Genomic DNA, 23,821 nt, shown 5'->3' with positions numbered 1-23,821 from the left:
ACTTTTTTCCCCCTACTTTTTAATCTAAGTTGTGACAATCATTTAACATAACTTTAGTTTTTAAGTCACAAAAATAACTAGTAAAAATGATTTTTCAAGTAAGAAGATATTTTGATTTAATTGATTAAACAAGTTTTGTCCTCTTGTTGGGCATACTTGGAAAAACAAGTAAAAAGATATTTTAATTTAATTGATTGAACAAGTTCTGTCGTCTTGTTGGGCATACTTGGAAAAACCCTTAAATACATTTCTTGATTTCTTAGTTGAGTTTACTCCAAAAAACCCTTGATATGGGTTGCCTTGCTTTTTCAAGTAAACTGAGCAAATATTTTTTTTACAGTGTATACACCTATGGAGATATTGCACCAAAAACCAGACATTTGCAGCTAGAATAGTCATTTACCACATTAGCAATGTATAGAGTGTATTTCTGATTAGTTTAAAGTGATCTTCATTGAAAAGAACAGTGCTTTTCTTTCAAAAATAAGGACATTTCAAAGTGACCCCAAACTTTTGAACGGTAGTATATTTTATATATATATATATATATATATATATATATATATATATATATATATATATATATATATATATATATATACACAAAATGGAATCATTTGCTGACAGCTCAGTCCCCCCCAGTTCAAAAATCCTATCTGCGCCCCTGGAGGGGGGCGCTTCTGGGCATGTATTGTAATAACACTAGTCACACCAAATCCGGACAGAGTACAAATTCCTATGTTTAATGCTGTATTTAGTCAACAAAGCAAGACAATATCACTAAAGCCAGTGAAGGACTGGGATGTACCCGGATAAAATAGCAAACACAAACATACACCAAGTCCTTGAAAAATAGATATCTCTGCAGCATGAAAACAAACATTCAAAGACTTGCACACTGCAAACATGACTTGGCCACGTTAAATTTAACAACGAAAACACCAAGGCTCAGCAAAATATCGATATTAACTAGCACAGCAAAGAATAATAAAGTTCATCTTACTTACACATATCTCAGTCCACATATCATGGATACGTTTTTTGTTTTTCTTTAAACTGTTCTTTGGTCCAGATTTCCCCACTTGCTGCTTCACCGTCATCAGTAACGAGACCTTCCCGCTCCTCATTCCCTCTGACTGGTGCACTAGCAGGTCACTAGCTTCACTGTCATCCTTAGCTTAGGGTGACCAGATTTCCCTAGTCTGAAACCGGGACACTTTTGCGCGTGACCATGCTCGTGCACGCACACCTTTTTTTTTACGTAAACGTGACACTCAGAGAGGTGCTCTTATCATTTTGTTGAAGCTCACATTTATCAACATCTCACATGAAATAAAACAAACAGGCATTTTGTTATCTAGTAGCATAGTGGTATACAGATCAGTTAAATTATGGTCAGACAACAGATTTTGTAATGGCTGAGAATAGGCCAGGCTATGTCCATAGGCCAAATTTAAACTGATTTATTTCACCTGTTTGTGAGAACACCAAGAAGAATGCATATGCACATGTAGGCTATATCTCTAAAATTGTATGCACTACAGCATGAACTTAAAAAGTAGATATGTGACCTCAACATAGCCTAGGCCAGAATCAACCTTACTAACCATTCCCCACAACTGAATGAATAAAGCAAGAAGATGTGTACAAAAGTGAACACTTTAATGGAAGGTGCAACAAGCTGTTCAACACAGCAATATGGCCAAACTGTCAGAATGGTATGTTAAACAGAAACAAAAAAGAGACAAGTGATTTGAGAATATATACTACGGAAGCCGAGAGAGGCCCTTCATATAATCCTTTTTTTTATTCACCTTGTTATCCCGAGATAACGACATAATCATGGATTAAAGTTTTCCGTCGTGTGACGGATTTCCTTCAACTGAACTCTCCCAAGGCCAAATGTGAGGTCGGTGCTGATCCGAGGAGAATTAAAATGACGGGTGGTTGGGTAGAGATTGGGTTATAACACTGATGTGTTGCAACACCATCAACTATCAGCAGGGTTTATTTAACTTTTTTGTTTTTGAGCCATGCTTTGTGTCGTTCATTTCCTATGTTTGATCATGTTTAAACATTCGCTGTCTACGGTGCGGCATTAAAAAAACATGCGCTGTCAAAATTGGCAAAATACATTCCCATGTGCTTGGCGTGCTTGTATCTGACCATTTCTGTTTTGTATTAAATTAAATCTTGCCAAAATGACTTAGTTCAAACTTGGACATATAGAAATAGAGCATGTTTAAAAAAAACGAAAAAAAATAAACCCCGGAAAGCCCGCTTCTCTGCTTCAGCCAGACTTGAAGACCCGACGGTGCAATGCTTGCAGACTGTCAGAAGTAATTAGACCTAAATTTATAGCTAACAAATCAGCAGATGCCCCAACAATTATTATTTTCGTTAGGCCAATGTGTAAGGTATGTTAGAACCGTGCCTTATAGCCTACGTTATATCACAATTTAAAGGACGTTTGAGGAGTTGGAGGCTGTGAGCGCAATGATGTTCCGACATGCGCTAAACTTTATTCCCTGAAAATCGTACACCAGCGTTCAATGCCCCAAACAGTCAAAATGTCTAGAAGACTACGGTTAAATAATAATCATAGCCTACTAAGTTAAATTACGTCAAAACATCTGTTTCTGGCCTATGAAATGGTGGAGGAAAATGAGAACGAACGCAAAGTAGATAGCAGCCAACTTCACGTGATCTTTTAGGTAACTTAACACTCGTGTTGGCCACAATATTTCTCTTAATAAAATCTTGAATTGTTTTTGAAGTCGTATTCAACACAAAGTAAGGTCAAATTATAATTTTAATTTAAGCGAGGATCCAAACTTTTTTCTATATTGACGTCGAGCATAGAGGAGCATGTCATTCTGCTTTCGGTTTCGGCAGCATGGATGCGCTTTACATGAAAGAAGGCACTGATGTGTCTGCCATCGATAAAGGTATAAAAAAAACAAGTGGAGGTGGGCTTGGCTGTATGAAATAGCTGAAAACAGAAAGCCATTTAGTTCATGGTGCAAAAACCTAAACATTCCAGGCGCTTGCATTTGTGTGGTTTGCCACAAAAAATAATATACGGAAGCAATAGAAAGAAAGTGCAATAAATTGAATATTAATCCATTAATTAATTGATAATAAAGTTATCAGTTCTAAGTTAACCATTCTCAGAATTTCATCGAAATCCACCCATAACACCCCCCCCCCCCCCCCCCCCCCCCCCCGTAAATTTTCAGTCAAATAATTTTTTTTCTTTAATCCATGCATAATTAATTCAGGATCTCGAGAAAACAACACAACTAATTCGAGATCTCGAGAAAACAAAACCGTTATTCCGAGATCTCGAGAAAACAAACCAATTATTTCATGATCTCGAATAAACAGCTGAGAAATGGTTCATTCAGGTGCGCCAAGAGACTTGTGATATGCTGACGGTCAATAGAATGTCTGGAATAATCGATCACCTAATAAGGCAATATTTTGATCAGGGGTTGACACAGGGAGAGATTGCATTAAGTCTTTTAATAAGGGATAATTTCAAAATTAGTCCGCAGCACCCTCCGCAGAAGACTGGCCCGGCTTCGTCTCTACCGACGGAGATACAGTGATCCAGCTGAGATCATGAAATAACGGTTTTGTTTTCTCGAGATCTCGAATTAGTTGTGTTGTTTTCTTGAGATCCTGAATTAATTATGTCGTTATCTCGGGATAATAAGGTGAATAAAAAAAGATTATATGAAGGGCCTCTCGCGGCTTCCGTAAAATATACACTCAAACAAAACAGCAGTAAAGGAGGAGAGGGGCGACAGCCCGAGGAAAGCCCCCACAGGAGTGCACAGCATTTGCAACATAGGCTACCCAACTCAGTACAAGAACAAAGCACTTAAGGCCTCTGCATGCTCTTGCGACAAGGCTTTCGCAGATAGCTTTTCGCAGACAGTTGTAATTTATCGTTGAGCGGGGAGTAATAGGCGTGCGTGATGTTATTCACCGCCACAACGCAAGGGGGCGCGAAGTCGCGAAATCGCTAGGAGTAGTTGGTGGGTGTGGTTAGTGGAGTGTTTATCCTCCGGTTACTTATAATGACTAGAACTGGAGTCGTATAGGTGTACGTACTTCCTCGATTAACCGCTCTTCGTGCTGCTCCATCTTCGCTCGTGTTTTTAAAAATGGCGGTAGTGAAAACAAAACAAACCGGGAAAGTAGGGAAGCGGAAGTGCGTGTACAGCGGATGTAGAGTGGACCAATCAGAGCCCTCTTGTCTGCGACGCTGTCTGCGAGGCTTCTGCGGTGGTCACAATTTTTGGGAGGTGCGCGCAGAGCATCTACGAAGGGGGGGGGCTTCGCAGACGCCATCTGCGACGCCATCTGCGAGGACTGCATTGTCAGCATAAATTGGCCATTACAGTGTGTGCAGTAGGCTTTGTGCGCATTGTTCTGCACCTCTCGGAGGAAGGGGTAGGTGCCCTGTAAACCTTTGGAAAAGGTACATTTTCTTTTCGGCATAATTGCTGCGGCATTACTGCTGCTAGCTGCTAGACAAGAACATTCGCGCCAGTTAATGTTTATTTTATTGTTGCATGGCAACACGTTCTGTTGTCTGGAATAATGTGGCTAAATAAACACCCATGCCACAGGGCCAGGGGGCAGTAACCAGGAAAGTTTGCGATTCCTGTCAATTCATCAAAATAGTAAATGCAGACATTTCTCCGCTAATGATTCCCATGCTGCTCAGTCGCAAATGTCGCGAGTGGCGAAAACCGGGACATATCCGTGTCCCGACAGACTTTTGTCGGGACTCGGGACACACAACCCCAAATCAGGACTGTCCCGGTAAAACCGGGACGTCTGGTCACCCTACCTTAGCTGTCTCACCATGATCTCCCTGATCTTCGACATTCCTGCTGACTGAGCTGCTACCTTCTCTGTGGCCACCACCGTCCACCGCAAGCTTAGCTCGTTTGGGATCCGGCTGTCCGGATGGTTTGAAAAACTTCAGCAAACTTTCTTGCTTTTTTTGCATTTTCCCCCTGTGCTAGCGAAAAACATAGACATAGGCTACGCACGCTACACGGTCAAATGCCCTCTAGAATGGCAGTGTGCACCCTCCTTTTCCATAATATACAAACAGATATTTTGTGGATGTCATTTCATGAGAGAAATCATCAACAAGACAGATATCAAAATCAGACATTAACACTAAATAAACTTGCATTTATTTATTTAATTATTATTATTATTTTTATTTTGTTACATAGTCAAGAGAGGTGGCGGATCACCGGATCCAGTGTAAATAGCTGCCGGAGCCAACGTCCGAGGTTCCGGAGCGCGCTCCGGCTTGCTCCCCCTCAAATTAAGCCCTGGCTATAAGGCACGGTTCTAACATACCTTACACATTGGCCTAACGAAAATAATAATTGTTGGGGCGTCTGCTGATTTGTTAGCTATAAATTTAGGTCTAATTACTTCTGACAGTCTGCAAGCATTGCACCGTCGGGTCTTCAAGTCTGGCTGAAGCAGAGGAGCAGGCTTTCCGGGGTTTATTTTTTCGTTTTTTTTTTAACATGCTCTATTTCTATATGTCCAGGTTTGAACTAAGTCATTTTGGCAAGATTTAATTTAATACAAAACAGAAATGGTCAGACACAAGCACGCCAAGCACATGGGAATGTATTTTGCCAATTTTGACAGCGCATGTTTTTTTAATGCCGCACCGTAGACAGCGAACGTTTAAACATGATCAAACATAGGAAATGAACGACACAAAGCATGGCTCAAAAACAAAAAAGTTAAATAAACCCTGCTGATAGTTGATGGTGTTGCAACACATCAGTATTATAACCCAATCTCTACCCAACCACCCGTCATTTTAATTCTCCTCGGATCAGCACCAACCTCACATTTGGCCTTGGGAGAGTTCAGTTGACGGAAATCCGTCACACGACGGAAAACTTTAATCCATGGTCATGTCCACGCATGTTGGTGCTTGGAGTGTGCGGCCTACACCACACGGCAACTCACGCTGAATCTTATTCAGGCTAATTGCCATGTACCTGTACCTGATCAGAGAGCTATCACAGTTCACACTTATAAGGACTCTCCGTAACACACAGACTTTATAATGTATACACTCTGTACCCTGTATCTGATGTTACAAAGCTTTGCATTTTGTATTTCCTGATTTTGACTCACGTTTTTGTTCTGGGATTTTATTCCTTCATCTTTCCCTGTGATATCTTGTTTGTGCCTCGCTTGACCATTGCCTGTTTTTCGACTCTGTCTTTGTCTGACGTTTTGGAACTGTTTGCTAGCGAGCTTACTAATAAACTCTTTCTGTACTTACATCTGTCTATCGCCAAAATACATCAGTAAGCTAGTGAACTTATAAAACTGTTTTAACTAGTTCTTTTTGAAATTCATGAATAGTTTCCATACAATGTGTTAGTAAATAATCCCATGTTATTTTTTAAAAAGCAAATTAAAAATAACCGCTGGATGAAACCCCATCTATCTTATGTAAATAAAGATACAAATTTTGTTGTCTGGCGGTCAGGTGTTTATGAGCCTTGTGCTTACCATTGGGTACCCTGTGGTGGTACATGTACATCGTTCATATGGACATTGTATGTTCGCAAAGCCATCAAAAATACGATCGATGCATTACCATATTCTCTTAAGTATGAAGCTCCGTATGAATAATGTACGTGTACCACCACAGGGTACCTGACTGTAAGTGCAAGGCAACGTATCTCATAAACACTTGACCACCGGACAACGAAATTTGTATCTTTATTTATAGCTCTGCTAAAAAAACTATGTGCAAAACCACCCTTAATGTTGAGCTGTTTCAAGCAATCCAAATTACACTAATTTTCTTCATGTATATAATGAACAGCTGGTCTTCCAAACACTGATTAATCCAAGCATTTATGCAAGGGCATTGCCAAACATTTCTTAGCTGATGTGTACTTGGACAATGGCACAGCCTGGAATGAGACGCCATTTGCAAGTTTTTAGACCACACTCTCAGCATGCCTCTTTACATTGTGAGCCAGCTAGAGGCCATATAATTTAATTTAAAAAAATATAATTGCTATACATACCGAGAAAGAGGGCCTTTGTACAGACTGAGAGCAAGAGAGCAGGGATGCAAGCTGCCCACGTAATCTACCTGCGAAGGTGCCTGGTGCAAAGTTATGTTTTAGTGAATATACAAGAAATATGCCATATTCTAGGGATGTAACTGAATATGAATACATTATATCCTGTAAGGTTTTTATATTTTATATTTATAAATGATATGTTTCAATTTTATAAATATAAATCTCATGGGATAAAGACCACGTTCTTTGTTGCAATGCATTTTATAGCATCCTTAGAAACTGTCTGGTTAGGGTTGGAGTGGAGTAAATTAGCCTAGCTGGTTTTTGTTTAGTGCTCCAAATATTCATATTTTTTATGAATATTTGGAGCACTAAACCAATTCAGATACAGATTGAATTGTCCTAGTGCTATTTATACATACACACATAAATACATGATTTCTTAATAATTTCTGTATTTATACATATTTATATTATATTTTTAGCATTTTCACCGCAACTACCTCAGCTTGATGTTGCATAGCATTGTACTGCACATGGCTCATAATTTGCTTTAGTGCTATATAAAGAGGACAAAGGGGTCAAAATTTGAAATTCAATATTGACAGACGTTGTATGCATGTTAATGTTACACACCTATAGTTTTGATAAAACATATATTGAAGATAACTAACCTTGTAGTTTCTAATTATTTCATGAGCTAAAATACACCTGTCATAACGTAATAGGACAGACGTACATCTGTGTACAAAATAATTTAACAATTACTCAAGTATATGTTACAGATAAAGCAATTATCTGTAGCATAACAATAGTTATGCATTAAAACATTTTAATAACATCTTTGGTAACTTGGTACAGCATTTTTGGTTATTTGGGACACATATATTTCCCGGGTTGAGTTTTATTTCCTTCAGCAACTTTGTTGGAGGAGGTTATGTTTTCGCCTCTGTTTGTTTGTTGATTTGTGTTTGTTTGTTTGTTTGTTTGCTTGTCTGTCTCCAATGTAACTCAAAAAGTAGGGAACAGATTTTGATGAAATTTTGTGGAAAGGTGGGCCATGGGCCAATGAACAATTGATTAGATTTTGATGCAAAGCTGGATATGCATGTGGATTCAGGATCCAGATATGTATGTGGATGCAGGATTTTGTTGTCTGTTCCCAATGTAACTCAAAAAGTAGTGAACAGATTTTGATGAAATTCTGAGGAAAAATGGGCCATGGGCCAAGGAACAATCCATTAGGTTTTGATGCAAATCTGAATATGTGGCTTAGTGGAGGTATGTACTCTACCTAGTGCCCTTCTAGTTTACATCCTTAATTACATGTTTAAAACAGTATTTATTTGGCGCAAACTCATTCATGGCATCAATAAATCATGTCAATAGCAGAATTTGATGACATCTCCAAAGTACTAATTATATTAAGACATTTGCCTATGCAACATTCTCTCATTCAATTCTTACAGTAACAACAACAACAACAGCAGCATCCTTAAAGGAACAGTCCACCGTATTTCCATAATGAAATATGCTCTTATCTGAATTGAGACGAGCTGCTCCGTACCTATCCGAGCTTTGCGCGACCTCCCAGTCAGTCAGACGCAGTCAGACGCACTGTCACTCCTATTAGCAATGTAGCTAGGCTCAGTATGGCCAATGGTATTTTTTGGGGCTGTAGTTAGATGTGACCAAACTCTTCCGCGTTTTTCCTGTTTACATAGGTTTATATGACCAGTGATATGAAACAAGTTCAGTTACACAAATTGAAACGTAGCGATTTTCTATGCTATGGAAAGTCCACACTATAATGACAGGTGTACTAACACCTTCTGCGCGCTTCGGCAGCGCATTGATATCTGAGCTCCGTATCAATGCGCTGCCGAAGCGCGCAGAAGGTGTTAGTACGCCTGTCATTATAGTGCGGACTTTCCATAGCATAGAAAATCGCTACGTTTCAATTTGTGTAACTGAACTTGTTTCATATCACTGGTCATATAAACCTATGTAAACAGGAAAAACGTGGAAGAGTTTGGTCGCATCTAACTACAGCCCCAAAAAATACCATTGGCCATACTGAGCCTAGCTACATTGCTAACAGGAGTGACAGCGCGTCTGACTGCGTCTGACTGACTGGGAGGTCGCGCAAAGCTCGGATAGGTACGGAGCAGCTCGTCTCAATTCAGATAAGAGCATATTTCATTATGGAAGTACGGTGGACTGTTCCTTTAAAAACATTTTCAATACTTTTTCAAAATTCATAATCAATCCTTTTTTTCTAAAATTCATCTTGAACAGATGAAGTAAAAATAACAGTTTGAAAACCACCACTAAAAGGTGAGCAATATTTTATAATTCCTTTTGTGCAGTAGCAGCATAACACAGGATTTACAAAAACGAGAGACCCCTGCATGTCTGAGCTCAGCCTTTTACTTTGACATTAGGATTTGAACCAAAGTTTAAAAATTTGTTCTTTTCTTTGATAGTGTTCGAGACCACTCAGCCACAGAGGATTACATCACAAGCTGCGGTTATGTAACATGGCACTTACATAGCCAGTACGCAGTCGCACCACACCACGACTGTGGAATTGTTACCTGAGGCTGGCACACCAATTACATTCTTAAACATGGTTAAACATACACATACAGACAGGTGCCAGGTGTCTCTATAGGCTTCAGCCAAAGAAAATTGAGCTCAGCCTTTTATGGCGACACCAGGATTTGAACCGACATTGCAAAAGTTGCTCCTTTCCTGCTCTAGGCTGCTCAGCCACAGAGGCTGACATCATGAACTGTGGTTATGTAACATGGCACTTACATAGTCAGTACAGAGTGGCCCAACACTGCGACTGTGGAACCGCTACCTGAAGCTGGCATGCCAATTACATTCTTAAACATGCTCAAACTCAGTTACAGTGCCTTGCAAAAGTATTCATACCCCTTGAACTTTTTCACATTTTTCCACCTTACAACCACAAACTTAAAAGTTTTTTATTGAGATTTTATGTGATAGACCAACACAGAGTAGCACATAATTGTGAAGTGAAACGACAATGATAAATGGTCTTAAAAATTTTAAACAAGTAAAAATCTGAAAAATGTGATGTGCATTAGTATTCAGACCCCCTGCGTCAATACTTTGTAGAGCCACCTTTTGTTGCAGTTACAGCTGCAAGTCTTTTGTGGTATGTCTCTACCAGCTTTGCACATCTAGACACTGAAATTTTTGCCCGTTCTTTTTTGCAAAATAGCTCAAGCTAAGCCAGATTGGATGGAGAGCATCTGTGAACAGCAATTTTCAAGTCTTGCCACAGATGCTCAATGGGGTTTAGGTCTGGACTTTGACTGGGCCATTCTAACACATGAATATTCTTTGATCTAAACCATTCCATTGTAGCTCTGGCTGTATGTTTAGGGTCACTGTCTTGCTGGAAGGTGAATCTCCTTCCCAGTCTCAAGTCTTTTGCAGCCTCCAACAGGCTTTCTTCCAGGATTGCCCTGTATTTAGCTCCATCCATCTTCCCATCAACTCTGACCAGCTTCCCTGTCCCTGCTGAAGAAAAGCATCCCCATAGCATGATGCTGCCACCACCATGTTTCACAGTGGGGATGGTGTGTGCAGGGTGATGAGCAGTGTGAGTTTTCCGCCACACATAGCGCTTTGCATTTAGGCCAAAAAGTTCAACTTTGGTCTCATCTGACCAAAGCACCTTCTTCCACGTTTGCTGTGTCCCCTACATGGCTTCTTATGCCTGTCTTTCAACAATGGCTTTCTTCTTACCACTCTTCCAAAAAGGCCAGATTTGTGGAGTGTATGACTTATAGTTGTCCTGTGCACAGATTCTCCCACCTGAGCTGTGGATTTCTGCAGCTCCTCCAGAGTGATCATGGGCCTCTTGGCTGCTTCTCTGACCAGTGCTCTCCTTGCTCGCTCTGTCAGTTTAGGTGGACGGCCATGTCTTGGTAGGTTTGCAGTTGTGCCATACTTTTTCCATTTTTGAATGATGGATTAAACAGTGCTTCTTGAGATGTTCAGAGCTTGGGATATTTTTTTTATAACCTAACCCTGCTTTAAACTTCTCCAGAACTTTATCCCTGACCTGTCTGGTGAGTTCTTTGGTCTTCCTGATGCTGTTTGTTCTTCAGTGTTCTCTAACAAACCACTGAGGCCTTCACAGAACAAGTGTATTTATGCTGAGAGTAAATTACAAACAGTAGGACTCTATTAACTAATTATATGACTTCTGAAGGCAATTGATTGCACTGGATTGTATTTAGAGGTATCAGAGGACAGGGGGCTGAATACTAATGCACACCACATTTTTCAGATTTTTATTTGTTTAAAATTTTTAAGACCATTTATCATTTTCGTTTCACTTCACAATTATGTGCTACTCTGTGTTGGTCTATCACATAAAATCTCAATAAAAAAAATTTAAGTTCATGGTTGTAAGGTGGAAAAATGTGAAGAAGTTCAAGGGGTATGAATACTTTTGCAAGGCACTGTAAACATACACATACAGACAGGTGCCAGGCGCCTCTATAGGCTTCAGCCAAAGGCTGAGCCAAAAATCACATCAACTCTAAAATCATATATGAACACAGTAAATTAGGTAAAAAAAAAAAATCTCAGCATACTACTTTTGTGGATGACTCTCTCTCTCTCTCTCTGCTTCTCTACATCTCTTCCTGTTTTCTTGGTGCCATTCTATTTTGCAATAAATGTATCATATTTAGATTAGATTAATGTTAGTGTTTTATTTCACTAGAAGACCCTTTTAAGACCCAACTATTGCCTGAAAATTTTTAGATTATGAACAATATCCATGACCAATTTTATGCTTATTTTGTGAAAGTAGTAAGCTATATCTTATGCATATATGCCTTATAAACAATAATTAAAAAAAATCGCCAAACCATATGCAGTTTTTCCTACCTCAAGGTTTCAGTTGTCAGCTTAACGCACCCGCTTAAATGAGGCCAGATTTATTATTGAATCTCTATCAGACTGTTCCACTGTAAGGGGCTAGTGATGTACGTTTTGGCTTTCAATTATCGGATCAGAAAAGAAATGCTTAGTTATACTTTCCCAATTTGCCTGATCCCCCAAATATACCTGAATTCACCTTTGCGTATGTCCAAAAAGTTACAATATCTAAAATATTTATGAACTAAAAATAAATGACAACATGACAAATAATAAATGCATTTATGCATGAATCAATGGTTGGATTAGTGAATGAATGAATGAATGAATGAAGTATTGCTGGGTCCAAAATTTTTAGCTGCTCACCTGAAGAACGGTTTTGGCTGTGACCGAGGACACGATAGTGGTGCATATGAGTTCACTGTCCACACTCATCTGGCCCATGGTAAAGAGCATAGGTGTGGCGAGTAGAAAGGAAGCGACCCACATGGCACTGATCAGCTTCTTGGTACGGCTGCGCGACATCACGCTTTTCGCCTTAAATGGATGGCAGATGGCCATGTAGCGCTCGGCGCTCAGGCTCGCCACGTTGAAAGCCGTGGCATACGAGCAGCCGTCACGCAGTAAGTAGTAGCCCTTGCACGCGGCTGCGCCAAAAGCCCAGGGATGGTGCACCCAGATGAAGTTATAGAGCTCCACGGGCATGCTGAACAGCAGGATGAGCAGATCAGACACTGCCAAGCTGGCCAGGTGGTAGTGCACGGTGCTCTGCAAGTTCTGAAGAGACTTCTTTGTCAGCAGGGTGTACAACGTTATAGAGTTCCCGAGGCAACCGATAGCGAACAGAACCACGTAAATCACGGTGACGAGCAATTTAGAGTAAATGTCCGTGTTCACGTCCAAGTCTTTGTGAGAAGTGGAATCTGTCTTGTTATGGCGAAGCGGTGCCGAACTGTTAGCGCGCGCCACTTGCTCCGTCAAGACGCGCAATTTTAGGGAATCGAGCTCTGTGAGCGTGCCATTCGGATCCATCCTGTTCTCACTTCGGTTTCTCACTTTAGCAGGAATTTGGACTTACTCCACAACAGACGAGGCATTCACAGAAAATGCAGTAATTATGCTAAAAGCTTTTCTCAAAGGGTAACGGGAAATGGAGCGGGTTATTGCGCTCGACTCTCAGATGCCCGAGCGCACTGAACCTGGTGCGCGTTTATATCCCGCGCGCGTGGAGGCGGGAGACTTATCAGACGGCGAGTGGTGACGTATGTGCATTGATTGACGTAATAATAATAATAATTATAATAATAAAACCTCTATAGTACGAGCTATGCGTACTATTCTTTTTTTTCATTTAATCTTTTCCAACGTTCCTTAAATAGGCAAACATCAAACTAAATTAGATTTTTTTTTACAAACAAAATATAGTTTTCATTCATGTGGAAGAAGAAAGCGGGAAATCGTGAGGCTTCTTTTTAACACACACACACACACACACACACACACACACGCATTTGTAGACCTTATTGTAAAGTGTTACCGAAAGGATAATGACTTTTTTTTTTTTTTGCCAAAATCATGACACTCCAGTCACTTGGACTGCACCTTACACTGTGCAGTGATGTCCATCCATCCATTATCTGCAGCCGCTTATCTACAGAGGCAAGCTGGAACCTATACCAGCTGACTATGGGCGAGAGGCAGGGTACATGGACAAGTCGCCAGGTTATCGCAGGGCTGACACAGAGACAAACAACCATTCACATTCACACCTACGGTCAATTTAGAGCCACCAATTAACCTAACCTGCATGTCTTTGGACTGTGGGGGAAACCGGAGCACCCGGAGGAAACCCACACAGACACGGAGAGAACATGCAAACTCCACACAGAAAGGCCCTCGCTGGCCACGGGGCTCAAATCCAGACTTTCTTGCTGTGAGGCGACAGTGCTAACCACCGTGCAGCTGCAGTGATGTCTCATCTCATCTCATTATCGCTAGCTGCTTTATCCTGTTCTACAGGGTCGCAGGCAAGCTGGAGCCTATCCCAGCTGACTACGGGCGAAAGGCGGGGTACACCCTGGACAAGTCGCCAGGTTATCACAGGGCTGACACATAGACACAGACAACCATTCACACTCACATTCACACCTACGGTCAATTTAGAGTCACCAGTTAACCTAACCTGCATGTCTTTGGACTGTGGGGAAACCGGAGCACCCGGAGGAAACCCACGCAGACACGGAGAGGACATGCAAACTCTACACAGAAAGGCCCTCGCCGGCTGCTGGGCTCAAACCCAGGACCTTCTTGCTGTGAGGCGATAGTGCTAACCATCATGCCGCTGCAGTGATGCTAATAATCTAAATGTTGCATTATATGCATGATTTTGTGTGGCTTGGACCAGTGATAATGTGTGTTAATGAGATGGGATTTGGTATTCGTCTGATGGCTACATCTCCTCAGAATGCCTCATGTCTAATTTAATCAGTTTGCTTGGGCCATGACCACACTCCACACTGTCTTAAGTTAAACCACACCTACAATTATTAATATTCAGAGGCGGCGGCAGAAGTTTTGGATGGGGGGTGACATGTTGCGTGCCAAAGGCGTGCCAAATCTAGGGGGGTCTGGGGGCATGCCCGGACCCCCTAGATTCCTAGAAATTTTGGAATTTGTAACCCTCTAAAATGCTATTTCCCGCATTTTGAGAAGAAAATTTTGGTGGAGTAAAGCTAAGTTTAATGTCTCTATTAGAGTACATTTCGTCCATGTATTTTTTTCTATATGAAACAGAACCAATGATACTAAAACGTAATTACGTCTACTTAGTATCGTTGAGAAGATAACACCCTTTTACCATGGGTTACTGTCAACATGTATCATGACAAAACTTCACACAGTGCTTGTCAAATATTTCAGTGATTAGGTCAAATAGCCTTGGAAATTTTGAATAAACACGTAATAATACCTAAAAACCGATCACATCTCTCGGCAATCCTGTTTTGACCGAGGAATAAGCCCATGAAAGTAATATTCCCGATCCTTCAAGCACTGCTGTCAGCTCCCGGGAAATCCAACTGACTGGTAATGACCGATTGTGACCCCAGATCAGGTGCGAATGAATTTTTGTTTGTTTATTGCATATTTTTAAAATCAAAACTGTGTGATATAGGTGTACTGAAGCATGTATGAATGACATATGGGACTGTATTGGTAAATTGGAAAAACTACATTCCCTTAGTTTTCTCATGCTAACAGCATACTAACATGCTAAAATCTAGGATGTTAACATGTTAATGCTAACATGTTAATAGATAACATGCTAATACATAACATGCTAACAGCTAGCATTCTAACATGCTAATGATTAACATGCTATTTGTTAAAATTATAACACTTTTTAAGGCTAATATGCTGACAACTATCATGCTAACAGCTAACAGGCTAACATGCTAATGGATAGTATGTTAACTTTTAGCATGCTAACACGCTGAGGGTGACATGCTAACAGCTAACATGCTAACAGTTAGCATGCTACCATGCTAATCCTAACATGTTAACAGCTCTCATGATAACATGCTAATGGTGAACATGCTAACAACTCGCGAGCTAACAGCAGGTATGATATTGTAATGGGTAGCATGCTAACAGCTAGCATGGTAATGTGAATGCTTATATGCTAATTGCTATCGTGTGCATATAAGTATTCCTAATAAAGTGGCCATTGAGTTGAAGTTGATTTGCTGTCAAAGTCTCAAATGAGCAGATCCTTGCCAAATGCATCATCACCTATGGGGGAAGGGAGGAATGACTCAGTCAAGCTTCCATTGATTAGTGGCAAAATGGAGAAAAATGGACAGATGAAAGGCAAGACAAAGATGAGTGTGGGTCAGAACCGATATCATGTGTGTGATGGGTGATTTGGCCTGAGGTGCCATATGAAGTTTGGTGGATGTGTGGTGAAGTGTTACTGAGCAAAACTCCATTCATTTGAATGGGGCCAAAAATCAATGGAAGCCTATGGAGGTAAAAAGAGATGCATGAAAACCAAGGAAAAGATGAGTGCAGGCCTCAGATGAGGGGATGGATCTGTACGGGGACTTGGCCTGAGGCATCAAGTGAAGTTTCTTGAAGTTTGGTCACTTGGTTAAAAAAATTGATGGAGAGTGAAAGTTTTTCCTCCTGAAACACCATTCATTTTTAATGGGGCAAAAAATCAATGCAAGCCTATGGAGGAAAAAGGGATGAGCAAAAAGAAAGGAAAAATATGAGTGCGGGTCAGAACCGATTGCATGTATGTGTCGGGGGAGTTGGCCTGAAGTATCACATGAGGTTTGGTGCATCTGCGATGGAGCGTGTCCGAGTAGGACGATTCGATTCATGAGTCCTATTCATTATCTATGGGAAAAAACAAAAGAAAAACAACAAGAGAATGGGTGCATTGATCCAAAAGCTGTATACAAGCACACTACACCACTTCGGGCCAGACGTCTCAGAGTTGGAACGGTATCTCTATCTCGAACACCCTAGGAGGAGTAGTGGATCCAAAAACGTGTCGGAATAAGGCAGAATAAGTAAACTTAAGAACAATAGTGTGCAGCACACAGCAGCCGAAGGCTGCTGTGTGCTTGAGCAAGCACACTAATAACTGTCTTTCCTTTAGTCTTTCAGTGGGAGTAAATTCATTTCTTGGTTTGCAAAATTTGATTTGGGATGTGGGCGGCACGGTGGTGTAGTGGTTAGCGCTGTTGCCTCACAGCAAGAAGGTCCGGGTTCGAGCCCCGTGGCCGGCGAGGGCCTTTCTGTGTGGAGTTTGCATGTTCTCCCCGTGTCCGCGTGGGTTTCCCCCTGGTGCTCCGGTTTCCCCCACAGTCCAAAGACATGCAGGTTAGGTTAACTGGTGACTCTAAATTGAGCGTAGGTGTGAATGTGAGCGTGAATGGTTGTCTGTGTCTATGTGTCAGCCCTGTGATGACCTGGTGACTTGTCCAGGGTGTACCCCGCCTTTCGCCCGTAGTCAGCTGGGATAGGCTCCAGCTTGCCTGCGACCCTGTAGAACAGGATAAAGCGGCTAGAGATAATGAGATGAGATGAGATTTGGGATGCTAAAAAAATGTATACTGAAAACTTACCTCATTATCATCAAGCAACTTGGGTGCCTTTGTCAAGCCCAAAAAGTTTGCAATGGATATTTGTCTGAAACTCTTCATACTGATTTTCAGTGAGTGGTCAGGGCAGCAAGCAAATTCATGTAGATCTAGAGCAGCATCAAGTTTTTGGGCAGCCAAAACTGCTTGTTTGCCTCGTGAATGCTATCTAGCCATCCAGACAGGACATGAGTTATCAGATACAAATGTAGTGACATTGTCATAGCCTTGCTGTCACAGGGTCCCCGCTTTGGCGTGAGTACCCAAGGAGACCAGACATGTTTAGACAGTTGCCACAGAAAGGGGTTAATTAGTCCACAGAATATTCATAAATCAGCTTGTCTACTAAAAGTGATGGGTTTTGCAGTTCTGCGTAAGCCAAATAAGGAAAATCCTGGAAAGCAGAGGCAATTGGTGACATCAGGGCCAGGCTAATTTGCATTGGTTTTGGTGTGAATGGGTGCTACCAACCTACAGTACAAAGGGATGGCGCCGGGGTGCTAGGATGAAGGGACACAGCGGGATTTAATAAGGGAAAACAAAGGTGCGCAGCGGGCTGTTTATTCACATTACTCTCACCTTTTCTTCCTTGTAAATAGTCAAAGGACTCCCATCGTAACTTGGGGGGGCTGCACCCCCCAACATAATTTTAGGGGGGGTGCCCCCCCTGCCCCCCTCTACCATATTTCATTTGAATTGGATATACTGAATTGAGGCCACATAATAGTAATCTATTACGTGGCCTCAATTCAATATATCCAATTCAAATGAAAGACTTGTTTCTTGTGTAATGCATTTTTTTTAGACAGCTCAACCTTCCTCTTGAATATAGTTTAAAACCGTGATACAGTGTCTTCTAATGGACAGCTAATTTGGCATTGTGTCCTAGGGTTAAATTAAATTAGAACTGTGTTTTTGAGATACATTTTTTGAACCCTACAGTACTGAGGAGAAACAACTCATTCACTGCCGAGTCCTTGAATCTTTTCTGGCAGAAGGACACAGACTATGGCTTTGAAAAAAAAAACCCTGAACTTTCTTCTGATTATATAAAATGTGTGTTATTATGTGCAATAATGATGAATCGGCCAATGTGAAGTTAAAATGGGTATGTGTTATCTGTCAGGAGTGTGGAAAGAATCAATGTGTAAGAACACTACCTAGAGACCAAAAGAGGGAAAAAGTAGAAAAGTTATCAGACATCTGGTGGAAACAAGCACCCTCCAACTTGTAATTTCAGAATGAAATGTATGCTTTCAGGTTACTTCTTAAAGGAAAAATCCCGCAAAAACAACTTGCATATTAATCTTTATAATTAACATGCAAGCTTCTGTGGCATCAAATTTATTTTGTAATGAAATTCAGAGTTGACTTTTTTTTAAGTTGAAAATTGTTTCAATGACATGTTGGTCTATTTCCTATGCTTAGTGGTCTTCTACATTACCCCAATGCCATTTGACTACCTGCTGATAGCTGTGCTAGTGGGATTTAGCCCTTGCTTCATTTCTACCTAAAGATGCAACAGTGCTGCAGTTTGTCCAGCTCTCTCATCCGTGCACTCTCCTAAAACAGATAAGGTACCAAAGCTTCAGCTTTGATGTTATGACTGCCATTAACTCCATCATGTATTCCATCTCATAGATTACTATGTAGCCAAGCCAGGTCTGTGCCTCAAATTCAGGATTGCAGTCTGTAGCATTGAGTCCAAAGTTTGTTGTCTCCATTACTTCTACATTGTATTTCTCCTTCATATAACACTGAATGCAAGTGGAAAATGATGAACCAAAAAAGTTGCTCTTACTCTTTTGTTTTAGGAGCTAACAGCAAAACCCTTATGTGAAACATTATCCCTTACGTTTGAGATAATTGAAATTATTAAAGGGCACTGTAACTGTACAAGCATATCCTGCTGTGATGTCAGTGCAGCACACAACAACTAACATCTTGGAGGAATGACAAAAATACAGCACTAACCAACAAATTAGCATCAGCATCACTAAGTGCATCACAAATATTTACTTAATGGATTCCATGGAGGATGATTCCATTAAAGAAAAAATTGTTTAAAAAAAACCCTTAAATTCCCTTCATGATTTATGGAGAATAAATGAGCATAGTGTCACTTGTGTTAAAACCTGTCATGTAAAACTAATTCATATGTAAGTTTGAAAAAAATCAACAGCTTGGAATGAACTACTTAACTCATTTTTTTCTCACATTATAACATACAAAGGTTAATGATCCTCAACAAAAAGAAAGTCCACTGCATAACAAAGCAATGGGCTCTTAATGACAAAGGCACATCACAGCAAAAGCTGCTTGCACAAATCCAACACCCTGAGGCTTGGATCCAGCCAGTTGCCAGTTCAGCGAAGAGGCCTCTAATGTGTCTTGTTCTACAGTAACATGTAATTTTCCCCTCTTATGTCAGCCTTTAATGTATGTCTGTCTGTCTTTTCTTATTCATGGAGATGCATATCAAATAGATATGATATTACTTGCCGTGATTCAATGTTCTCTCTGTCTGCTTTTTTGTGCATATAAGACATCAGTGCTTACATAAAAAGAAAGGCACAGAAGATTGTTGAATTCATTAATAGAAAAAGATATAAATTGAATACACTCTCAAACATTCCTCTTAATAAAAGGCTTCTCTGCTTCCCCCTTGGCTGAAATACCTGAGGAATAGGGTTTCTTTTGCATAAATGGAGGAGACACTGAAGAGTAAGTTCATTGTTAAAAAAAAAAGTAAGCAATTTAGAATATGAACATGTTTTTTGGCAGTATTTCTCTATGTAAATCACAGTTGATCTTGTCTTAGGGATACCATAAAATATATTTGTTCTCTCTGGAGGACATTTGTAAACCTGAATATCTCCCACCCCTTACATAGTACTGAGCTAACTCCTACTGTGCCTTAAAGAGGACATTTAGAACTTTTAAATGATACCTCATTTGTAGGGGTGGGGTTTTGGGAACTTCCTTTTCCTCTGCAAAGAAAATGGCTTCCCTCACCACAAAGGCATTTTATGGTCAAAGGAAAAGTGCGTGCATAATACTTTAAACTTAACAAATGTTGTCTTCAAATATTGGTATTATGTTTTACATGAACCTCTTAAGAACACATTAAATCAATTTATTAGTTAATGTAACATGTTTTACCACAATATTTTCCCCTTTTAAGAAATGTCCTCCGTAGTGGACATTTGTAGTTGCTTTTTCTATTTTGTTCTGTATTTTTTGCAAATCAGAAGGCAGGGAGTCACTATCAGAGGCAGAGAAGATTTTACTGCAAATTGTTGAGGGAAACTCAGATATTGAGTTGTCTGATGAGGAAGAGCAAGGTGGGGTGTTTGAAGGTGAAGCAGAGGATTCAGACAGCTCTGAGGATGAAGGTGAAGCAGGGCGAGTACAGGCAGAGGAGCAAGAAGATGTCGAATGCTCCTCATCTTCGTCCAGCTGTCGTCCACTATGGAGCAAGACTACAATGTACACATTGACTTTATATTTTCATACAAATACATTACAATTTACAGAAAACATTTTTCATTTGGGCGGCACGGTGGTGTAGTGGTTAGCGCTGTCGCCTCACAGCAAGAAGGTCCGGGTTCGAGCCCCGTGGCCGGCAAGGGCCTTTCTGTGTGGAGTTTGCGTGTTCTCCCCGTGTCCGCGTGGGTTTCCTCTGGGTGCTCCGGTTTCCCCCACAGTCCAAAGACATGCAGGTTAGGTTAACTGGTGACTCTAAATTGACCGTAGGTGTGAGTGTGAATGGTTCCATTTACGGGTCACTGCCCAGTTCGCCAGTATGTACCAAGCAAACCATACCCGACTGGATTGAAGGTGTTTGTCTTGGAAACACCAAATGGTCTGATCCTAGACTTTGTGGTCTACCAAGGCAAAGCCACCTTTAGAGTCACAGAAGGACAGGGCATTGGAGAACAAGCTGTCCTTCATTTGGCAGAATCTGTTCCCCAAGGAACGCACCTCTTCTTTGACAGGTTCTTTACAAGCGTGAACCTCCTGGAAATCCTGAATGCAAAAGGGTTGACCGGTACTGGAACTCTCATGAACAACAGAGTTCCAAATGATTGCAACATCATAGCGGACAGGCCTTTCACAAAGAAAGGAAGAGGGGCATCGGAGATGGTGGTCAGACAAAGTCCTCCTGAAGTCGCCGTCTTAAAGTGGATGGATAACAAGCCAGTGGCCATGGCATCAACTGCCTATGGCATCGAGCCGGAGGACACACACAGGAGATGGTCTAAGAAAGGCAAAAGGTTTGTCCAGGTGTCAAGGCCACAGGCATTTGTTGAATACAACACTAATATGGGTGGCGTGGACTTGGCTGACAGGATGCTAAGCTTCTACAGGATGGCCACTCGCAGTCGGAAATGGACAGTGCATGCAATTTTCCACTTTTTTGATCTGGCAGTCACCAATGCATGGCTTCAGTACAAAACTGATTGCCAGATTCTGGGAAAGAAAGCACTGAAGTTTCTTGAATTCAAAATGTTCCTTGGTGAGCAGTTGATTACTCGGGCCCAAGCAGGAGTTGCAAGTGACAGTGAGGATGACTACACTCCCCCACGTCAAAAGTGGAAACCACAGCCAAATGCAGCTCTGAGATACTATGGGGCCATCCATCTCCCGGAGATGGTAGATGAAACACATGCATCAAGGTGTTGCAGATCTGGTTGCAAAAGTAAAACCTATGTGATGTGCACCAAGTGCAAGGTATTCCTTTGTGTCTCAAAGAAGGGGAATTGCTTTTTGAAATATCATACCCCATGAATCAATCAGAAATACATCAAAGATCACAATATAAACAAAAAAAACCTGATGTTCGATGTCTCACTCATGTATAGAAGTGTGACTCATTTGTAAGTGGAATTGTTTGTATTTTCATTTACAGATTGTGATTATCATACTATTTCACATGTATGACATTCCGATGTCCACTGTAGAGAACATGTTATATCTTAAAAATAAAAACTTTTTTTTCATAAAAACTCTTGTCAATGTCCTCATTCCCTTTCAAACAATTGGGGAAGTTAAAAAAAAATAGAGATTTAAAAACTTTTTTTCCCCCTGGTAGTCAGGAGGATATACAGAAAGTCAAGCATGTTTACAATTTTTGAGAGGGTTTAAGGCTTCTTCAGGCAGGTTTAAGGCAGCTATAGAGATAGACAAGGAAAGCTTACATTAACACAATGAAGCTGGGTACACTTTCTAATTTCTTTTGAATTAATAATCGCAAAGAACACACACAAACAAATACACCATCATAGGACATTGTCTTTTATTTACTTTCAATTAATGAGTCTAATTTCAGACAAGCACTATCCTCTAGATAAGGACCCAGCTTATTTCTGTGGCTCATTTAATAGTAAGCATTCAACTGACTGCCACAAACAAGAAATTGTGAGCAGGTTATAATAAGCATTTATCCTCTTGTAGTCTTTGAACAGAGGACTCTATTATCTTTAGTAATAATGATACAATTTATCAACATTTGACATGTTAGATTGGATTAAGTGCTGCACATATGCAATCCAAATACAGTATTTAAACAGTGTGATTATGGGTTTAGATAGAAATTACTTAATTTATTCACTGTACACCCAGCAGTGAATCTTGAATGACGTTTTGTATATTATAAGGTCAAGAACCTTGCTCTTGTACTTGTTGATATAAATCTTCACCATCAAATAGGTGAATATTGGCAGCCCTGCTGCTGCTACTGTCATAAGTGAAACGCTTCATTATGTTTTTTTTTTAATGGAGCACAGTATTTTTCACAAATTCCATGTAATAAAAGGTTATAAATGAACTAATTCACCTGTGTGCTAGCTCTGTTTTCCTCTGATTGTGAAAGCTACCTCTCCCTCCCAGGTACATGAGCAGCAAACTGCCTCTGCTCTTTGGCTCTCTTTGTCTGGTTATCTTCAAAAGGACATGATATTTCCTTCCCCCTCAAAAGTTGCAGGATTAATTAAGCAAATATACTTTTGGCTGTTGTTAGCCATTTCCCTTTACTGTGGCCACAAGTTAAACCGGTCAATTCTCAGCATCATGTCATTATTATAACCACATTGTAGGTTTCTGAATATAAACATTTTATACAGACAATTAAAAAGGAAACTTTGAGTTCAAAGTTCCACAATTTAAAAGTGTGTAGTACCTACTCTGAGCTATATTGGCTTTCTCACTAGCATACTAAATCATTGGTTAGGTATCAAGCTAGCTTTAATGATATTATATGCACTGGTATGTAGAGATTAGTTGACAAGCACAGTTTGTATTTTATTTCTACATTTTATAGCTAAGCCCTGTGATGACCTGGCGGCTTGTCCAGGGTGTACCCCGCCTTTCGCCCGTAGTCAGCTGGGATAGGCTCCAGCTTGCCTGCGACCCTGTAGAACAGGATAAAGCGGCTAGAGATAATGAGATGAGATTTTATAGCTACATTTATAAACATCTTTTTTCTCAACTGTTTCCAGACTGCAAGGACTTCTGGATGAGCCTGTATCACAACACCATCGTTAAATAACCAGAGGAAACAAGAGGAACAACAACAAAAAAGCCAGAGTTAAAAAAATGCCTTTAAAGGCTCCAGATTTGATAATGTTTATTTAAAAA

General features: G+C 40.6%; 1 protein-coding gene across 1 annotated transcript in view; it reads right to left on the bottom strand.

The window, feature by feature from the left end:
* The window catches only part of ntsr1 (neurotensin receptor 1 (high affinity)), an 83,077-nt gene extending 70,010 nt beyond the window's left edge, over positions 1-13,067 (bottom strand). Inside the window, exon 1 of the mRNA XM_060936889.1 lies at positions 12,402-13,067. Coding sequence (XP_060792872.1) covers positions 12,402-13,067 — 666 coding nt within the window. The remainder of the gene's footprint in view (positions 1-12,401) is intronic.
* Positions 13,068-23,821: the final 10,754 nt, after the last annotated feature.

The sequence above is a fragment of the Neoarius graeffei genome, chromosome 13 (genome assembly GCF_027579695.1).
Source record: "Neoarius graeffei isolate fNeoGra1 chromosome 13, fNeoGra1.pri, whole genome shotgun sequence".
Classification (NCBI taxonomy): domain Eukaryota; kingdom Metazoa; phylum Chordata; class Actinopteri; order Siluriformes; family Ariidae; genus Neoarius; species Neoarius graeffei.
This window is presented reverse-complemented; position numbering and strand designations above follow the sequence as displayed.